The sequence below is a fragment of the Triticum urartu genome, chromosome 7 (genome assembly GCF_003073215.2).
Source record: "Triticum urartu cultivar G1812 chromosome 7, Tu2.1, whole genome shotgun sequence".
Taxonomy (NCBI): domain Eukaryota; kingdom Viridiplantae; phylum Streptophyta; class Magnoliopsida; order Poales; family Poaceae; genus Triticum; species Triticum urartu.
This window is the reverse complement of record NC_053028.1, coordinates 656,494,839-656,503,289: the sequence shown is the minus strand read 5'-3', so window position 1 is coordinate 656,503,289 and position 8,451 is coordinate 656,494,839. Positions and strand designations below refer to the sequence as shown.

Here is an 8,451-nt window from a genome sequence, read left to right as displayed (position 1 = left end):
TATTATACTTATATTTAATTAATATTTTACAACTATACATCATCAAATATAATAAGTTATATGTCTTTCTAATTTTTGTTAAATTTATATTGATCTAAATATATATGCCACGCAATCAAATCTAATTGAAATATATTGCAGCGAATTTCCGCAGCAACGCGCATGGTATCATCTATAGTTGATATTATTGGTCAGCTCTACCAATGGGTCATTAAACAATAATTTTACGGCTAGCTGAGCATTCGTGTCCATGCATGCCAACAAGCCAGTAGAATAAACCAAAGTATGAAACGTAAAGTAGACACATGAAATCAAAACCATACAACACAATGGTCTATATACGCCTCCCGTGACCCGGATGATCGGGGTATGCCAGCTCGTAGCGCCGCCATGCCCGATATATTTCCTTTGTCCCTAGCTATGCTCCAGATTATTATGGCTATACACTTGTAAAGCCATCAAATATTTATATGCACACATCAGACAATATGCATATGGGAGTACTTTTTTTCCGGAAACTAAAGCAAAGTCTCATGGCTCAGCTATCAGGTTTTGTTCTTTAGCGAACAGATCATGCTCCAACGGTGATACACACGTACGTAACATGCTAGTACAATAATGAACGGTTGCACATAATCTTTACAAATTACGTCAAGATTCGAATTAATTAGCTCCACTGACCATGACACGAACGAGTCACTTGCATGCACTTGCATACTACACCCGGCCTATAAATAACAGCGCAAGCAACCCAAGAAAACCATCCCAAGCTAGCAAAGCCTGCAAAGCTTACCCACAGACCAGTAAGAGCAATGGCGCCGTCTAAGCTCGCCCTCTTCCTCGCCCTGAACCTGATCCTCCTCGCCGCCGTACAGGGTTGCGGGCCCAACTGCCCGCCTGTCGTTCCTACCCCGCCGATCCGCCCACCGCCTGTCGTGCCATCGACTGGCGGGGGCAGCTGCCCGATCAACACGCTGAAGCTGGGCGTGTGCGCCAACGTGCTGAACCTGCTGAAGCTCAGGATCGGTGTGCCGGCGAACGAGCAGTGTTGCCCGCTCCTGGGCGGGCTCGCCGACCTCGACGCCGCTGTGTGCCTCTGCACCGCCATCAGGGCCAACATCCTCGGCATCAAGCTCGACGTCCCCATCGACCTGACCCTCCTCCTCAACCAGTGCGGCAAGAAGTGCCCCGCGAACTTCACCTGCCCCATCTGATTCATCCATCCATGGATGAATGTTATACATGCATAATCGTCAACTCGTAACCAGTTTGCTTGTCATACGCGCGCATTATACGTATGATTTTTCTGTTACAGTTCGTATGTCAGGCGTTTGCATGGGCTCCCTCGCTCGTGCATGCATGCTTGATAGGCTTGTGATTGATCAATGTCATTGTATCCTGTTATGGTAGTAAATGCATGATTTGAATATTTGTAAAAGGATATACATCCTTGTACACGTACCTGGAATGAAAAGTTTGTTTAAGACTTCAAGTTGGGTTAATTCGACCCGTGATATGCCAGCATGAGTTGTATATTCATATGTAAGCGCATGCATGATTGCATCAATCATGATCAGATTCACATCTTTACCCATGCATTAGATACATCTTTCTGTTTTGCCTAAATGATCCTTGATAAAATTAAAAGTCATGCTGAATATTTTCTTCTTCTCTAATGCCACCTTTTACATCTTATGTTCACTGATCCATAAAAAACCAAGCATGCATGCATCGCACTACTGATTACTCCGCATGCCATATGTACACTGGTAGATGTCATAAGTGCATGCATGCATACTTAAGTTTTTTCTGAGCACGGTACACTCGCAGGTGCTCACATACACTCACCTGTATGAACACAAATGCTTATGAACATTTTCTGCATCCGCAATCAATTTTTGTATTCAGAGATGTTTTTAATCTGCGAATTTCTTTCTAATTCAGGAACATGTTCTGAATTTACGAACATTTTTTGATTTTGGAACATTTTTTGAATGCCTCAACTTCATGAACTATTTATTACTGTAAACAATTTATGAATCCAAGATTATTGTGATTGTGTGAACAAATTTTCAAATCCATGATAATTTTTTGAATTGATGAACATTTTTTGCATTCAACAATTTTGAAATCCGAGAACATTTTTTAAAATTGACAAACATTTCATAAATTGGCAAACTTTTTCCATATTTTCGAACTATTTTATGATTCCTTGGAATTTTTCTTCCCTCTTGGCCATTTTTAGTTGTTTTTCAAAAAACAATCACCTGTAAATAAATCTAGTCGGCTCCTATAAGAGAATAAATATAACGGACCTAAATGGTTGGCTCACTAGGTACCTCCCGGGTGCACATCAGTGGATCACTAAGTATCCCGCATGTGTTACCCGCGAGACATAAGCACGGGAGCTATATCTCGCCAATTGCGAGTCATCCATTGACCTCACCTGCAGGGATCGACAAAGTGGGCCGGCCCAAATTAGCAACTAGCGGTTTTCGGTAGCTTGCAAGACCGGTTTGTGGAATCTTCCACCCGGTTTGGCTGATTTTGGGAAGGTTCCATGCGTTTTTGTTATTGGTTTTCATCGTTCTTTATTTATGTTTTTCAAAATAGAAGTTGAATTTTTTGAATACAGTTTAAACATTTTCTGTACACAAGTTGAACAATATTAAGATACACTTTAACCATATTTCAAATCCTCCTTGAATATTTTTCCAAATACATGTTTAGTACTGTATTTGTTAAGCACACATTGAACATCTTTTCAATACACAATGAACATTTTCTAAACACACTTTAAACATGTATCATAAATGTTATGAAGATTCTTTTTAAACATGCAAATATATTTTCAAATGTCATGAACATGTTTGAATGGTTCAAAACATTCTTTTCATAGTTACACAGAAGAAATTATATTGTATGAATACATGTTGAACATTTTTCAAATACACATTAAATATTTTTTCATACTCGTTGACCATTTTTTCAAATACATGTTGAACATTTCTCATATGCTTATTGAATATTTTAAAAATACCTGAAGAACATTTTTGAAACACACATAGAATATTTTTTAAAGGTCATGAACATTTTTTCTAACTGTGAACTTTTTTAATGCTAAAAAAATATTTTTTTTGATAATTATGCAAACAAATACTTACATTGTATGAACTTTTAAAACATGTGATGAAAAAGTTTTTAAACGTGTGAAGATATTTAAGGGCGTGAACAATTTTTTGGAGTGATATAACTCTTTTTTATGAATATTTTAAAGGCGGCTAGTGATGGGATGTTAATACTGATTGGCTTATTCTAGGGCCGATCAATGTTCTCTTTGACGCCACCCCTTAAATTTAGTACAATCCAACCTCCCGCCCACTCCACATGTATCCATCACCACTCCCTCTCCCCCCGCCTTTACCATGCCAGGCAGTCGAACACCGCGGATCTATCTCCCTTCCCGAACTCGTATTCCTTCTCTTGTGCCACACCTCCTTCATGGCGCCGATCCGTTGTCCGGAGAGAGTCCAATGCCACGGTCGACACTGTGAGTCACATCGACGCAGATCGACCCTCACCGTGCTCAATTAGGGTTATATGGCTTGGGCCGATTCACAAGTTCATGCGTGCCACCACTGGTCGCGCCGACCATGCCCCCCTGAGTGTCATGGTTGGTTGACTTGTTCCTCAAGATGATAGAGGCACTCATCTAGAAGATGGGTCTAAGTCGAAAGTCTGGCCAATGTCAAGGTCACTAGGTTGGCTTTCGGCCTTGCTGAACATATTTGGATGTTGCATCCTCATCACTACGACTATCAAGATTTTACATTTAAGACTTCGAGTAATAAAATATTTCATGAATCAGCCCATGAAATACATAAACTCGGAACATGTTGAGTTTGCTTTAGGTATCTGAGGCCAACTCAATGGTGTTTCAGTTTTATTGTACAATTAGGCGGGCTACAATGGTCATACTTAAAGCAAACAAAGTATTTACTCCTTCCAAGTTCATAGGGCGCCTAATGAAAAACTGATAATCCAAGAGTAGAAGTCGTCATGCATCTAGTGCGCCTTGTTCTCCCCAAGTGATTATTTCACACGAAAATAGCCGGCCAACGCGTCACCGCCTGTCCGTCTCGTTTTCGATGCCTTAGGTCCATGGCGGCTTGGTGAATTTCGGCCCTTACCGGTGGAGGGCTATGTTTTTATGTGTTTCTTCAAGTTCTGTTAGGTTTGTGTCCTTCTCAGAAAGACGAGACTGCGGCGGCTCCTAAAAATGGAATAAGGTTCTCCCTGCCAAGCACCCATCCTGGTGGTGTGTCTAGCATCATTGGTGGAGGTATGGAGGCATGTCTACGGCAGATCTTCCTTGGTGGATTAGCTCGGATCTGGTCATAGTTCATATATGTTGGTGTGTCTTTAGGTTGGATCCTTCGTCTACGCTACTCTTCATCGGCGATGGTTGTTGTTCTACTCCGCTGGTCCTATGGGGCCTTAGCACGATGAGTTCCCGACTGTCTACTACAACAAGTTTTGCGTGGCTCCAGAGAGGGAGGGGCGATGACGGCGGCGCGCCTTCAACTCAATTAAGTGCTTGTAATTGTTTCCAAGTGTTTGTTGTACTTATTATTGAAGATGAATAGAATGGAAGTTTTCTCATGAAAAACTAGCCAACCAACACCCAACAAAACCCCTCTTAATTATTGTGTCTAATGTTCCTTTAATTTCTGCAATTAATGAAGCCAAAAAGGCAGAAGTGCTCGTTTGTTTATTAGGAAATTAATTAAGCATGGATGGTCCAATCAACGCCAAGAAAAACCTCCATGCGATTGTTCAAGCACGTTCACTTGAAGAGATATTAACGGTTGCTTTTCATCTAGCCCTCCCCTTTGCCTGCCGTTTCGGCGGCCAGTGGCGGTGGGATAATATTTTTTTTCCAATGATCATGGCAGTGGAAAAATTTTGGTGGCTTCGCTCCAGTTAGTAGTTTAGATTAGGGTTTTTAGTCCCCACAGATGCGGCACTCGTGTGGATGGCAACAGTTTTTCTTCGAGTTTGTCTTTCGGGCTTTGATCCTCCCTTAGTTTGTCCATTGGGACATACACAACGGAGCTCCAGGGTAAATTTTCGCCGTCTTCTTGGGGCGTAAGAAGTTCATCCGCACTATCTTATTTTATCTCAACATGCAAGCATCCACATCACCATACAATTATGGATGGGATAAGACCCACCTCAACATGCAACTATGCATGAAAAATGCTCAACATCAAATTCAACCATGCATGAGATTTTTTAATTCTGTTATTGTACTTATTACAACTATGCACGATCAAAAATAATAAGTCGGATGTATTCCTAAGTTTGGTTAAATTTTTGTTAATCTAAATATTATATGCCACACAATCAAATCTAATAAAACTAAAAATATATTGCAACCGATTATCGCAGCAACGTGCGGGGTATCATCTAGTTGGTATTATTGTCGGGTCTGTCTAGGACACATCTAGATGTGACATACATCTAAGCTGATATCCACTCTGTTTGTGGTCTATTTTTTTGGGTCTGTCTAGGACACATCTAGATGTGACATATCACATCTAAGCTGATGTCCATTCTGTTTGTGGTTTTTTTGTCCTTTTTTTGTTTCTTGTTGCTGTATTATATATATTTGTGGGAGTTTAGATGTGACATCCTTAAAAAACATCTAGATGTGAATTAGACAAACTGTATTTTTTTTGTCCTAGTATTTTTTGTTTCTTGTTCCTGCATTATATATTTGTGAGAGCTTAGATATGACATTCTTAAAAAAATATCTAGATGTGAATTAAACAAACTGTTATTCGTCAACATAACCAATGGATACAGATTTACTAATAATTATACAGCTAGGTAAGCATACGTGTCCATGCATGCCAACGAGCCAGTAGAACAAACCAAAGTATCAAACGTAATGTAGACACATGGAATCAAAACCATATGCAACGCAATGGCCTATATACGTCTCTCGTGACCCGGATGATTGGCGTATGCCAGCTCGTAGCGCTGCCATGCCCGATATATTCCTTTGTCCGTTGCTATGATCCAGATTATTATGGCTATACACTTGTAAAACCATCAAATATTTATATGCACACAGCAGACAATACGCATATGGGAGTACTATTTTTTGGAAACTAAATGAAAGTCTCATGGCTCAGCTATGAGGTTTTGTTCTTTAGTGAACAGATTATGCTCCAATGGTGGTATACACACGTAACATGCTAGTACAATAATGAACGGTTGCACATAATCTTTACAAATTACGTCAAGAGTCAAATTAATTAGCTGGACTGATCATGACATGAACGAGTCACTTGCATGCACTTGCACACTACACCCGGCCTATAAATACCACCCCAAACAACCCAAGAAAACCATCCCAAGCTAGCAAAGCCTGACAAGCTTACCCACAGACCAGTAAGAGCAATGACGCCCTCCAAGCTCGCCCTCTTCCTCGCCCTGAACCTGGTCCTCCTTGCCGCCGCCCAGGGCTGCGGACCCTACTGCCCGCCGGTCGTACCTACCCCACCGATCCGCCCACCGCCTGTCGTGCCATCGACCGGCGGGGGCAGCTGCCCGATCAACACGCTGAAGCTGGGCGTGTGCGCCGACGTGCTGAACCTAGTGAAGCTCAAGATCGGCGTGCCGGCGAACGAGCAGTGCTGCCCGCTCCTGGGCGGGCTCGCCGACCTTGACGCCGCCGTGTGCCTCTGCACCGCCATCAGGGCCAACATCCTCGGCATCGAGCTCAACGTCCCCATCGACCTCGTCCTCCTCCTCAACCAGTGCGGCAAGAAGTGCCCCTCCGACTTCACCTGCCCTATCTGATCCATCGAGCTATCGATGAATATTATACATACATAATCGTTGTACTCGTAACTAGTTTGCATGTCATACGTACGCACCACACGTATATTTTCTATGTTCCAGTGCAGGCACTATATGTCAGGTGTTTGCGTGGGCTCCCTGGCTCGTGCATGCATGCTTGATAAACTTGTGATTGATCAATGATCAGTGTATCTCGTTATGGTATCTAAATGCATGATTCATGTATTTGTACAAGGATATACAAAGTTGTCTTGACAGTACATGAAGTTAAATTGTTCATATGTTTACTAACCTTTTAATAAAAGTTGTATGAAGTTTTGTGTGGATGAAGTTTTTAAGATCTAGGGGAGATATCGATATGAGACAAATAAGAAGAGGCAAAAGCCTAAGCTTGGAAATGCCCAAGGCACCCCAAAAAATATTCAAGAAGTCTCAAGCGTCTAATTTTTATTTGTTCACATGATATGTGTTATTCTTGGAGCGTCCTTTGCATTTTTGTTTGCTTTGCTTGTTGGTATTTTACAATCATCATATCATGATCACATTTCATAGGGAGATATGCACATTGGTCATGAATTTATAGAATGCTCTATGCATTGCACTTATATCTTTTGAGTTGTGGTATTTATAGAATTGTTCATTTGATTCAGTTATACATGTTAAGAGCATTGCGAAAAAAACATGCTTTTATAGAAAGGGTAATAACTCTTGCTTAACTTATACTCCCTCCATTCCAAAATATGTGTCTCAACTTTGTACTAACTTTGTACGAAAGTTAGTATAAAGTTGAGTCACTTATTTTGGGACGGAGTGAGTACCTTTCTAGACAGTTGAATAGCAATTGGTTGTTTGCTTGGATTTATATATTGGAACAAAAATATAGGTATAATGTTGGAAATATGCCCTAGAGGCAATAATAAAATGGTTATTATTATATTTCCTTTTTCATGATAATTGTCTATTGTTCATGCTATAATTGTGTTATCCGGAAATCGTAATACATGTGTGAATACATAGAACACAACATGTCCCTAGTGAGCCTCTAGTTGACTAGCTCGTTGATCAATAGATGGTTACGGTTTCCTGACCATGGACATTGGATGTCATTGATAACGGGATCACATCATTAGGAGAATGATGTGATGGACAAGACCTAATCCTAAGCATAGCACAAGATCGTGTAGTTCGTCTGCTAAAGCTTTTCTAATGTCAAGTATCATTTCCTTAGACCATGAGATTGTGCAACTCCCGGATACCGTAAGAATGCTTTGGGTGTGCCAAATGTCACAACGTAACTGGGTGGCTATAAAGGTGCACTACGGGTATCTCCGAAAGTGTCTGTTGAGTTGGCATGAATCGAGACTAGGATTTGTCACTCCGTGTGATGGAGGGGTATCTCTGGGCCCACTCGGTAGGGCATCATCATAATGAGCTCAATGTGACCAAGGAGTTGATCACGAGATGATGTGTTACGAACGAGTAAAGAGACTTGCCGGTAACGAGATTGAACAAGGTATAGGGATACCAATGATCGGATCTCGGGCAAGTATCATACCGGTAGACAAAGGGAATTGTGTATGG

At 41.2% G+C, this 8,451-nt stretch overlaps 2 protein-coding genes across 2 annotated transcripts; both read left to right on the top strand.

Annotated features, from left to right (window-relative positions):
- Positions 1-778: 778 nt before the first annotated feature.
- Positions 779-1,492, top strand: LOC125522399 (cortical cell-delineating protein-like). Its single transcript, XM_048687460.1, has one exon. The coding sequence runs from the start codon at positions 813-815 to the stop codon at positions 1,212-1,214; it is 402 nt and encodes a 133-aa protein (XP_048543417.1). The 5' UTR covers positions 779-812; the 3' UTR covers positions 1,215-1,492.
- Positions 1,493-6,422: 4,930 nt separating this feature from the next.
- Positions 6,423-7,130, top strand: LOC125522575 (cortical cell-delineating protein-like). The gene has a single exon (XM_048687626.1). The coding sequence runs from the start codon at positions 6,469-6,471 to the stop codon at positions 6,868-6,870; it is 402 nt and encodes a 133-aa protein (XP_048543583.1). The 5' UTR covers positions 6,423-6,468; the 3' UTR covers positions 6,871-7,130.
- Positions 7,131-8,451: the final 1,321 nt, after the last annotated feature.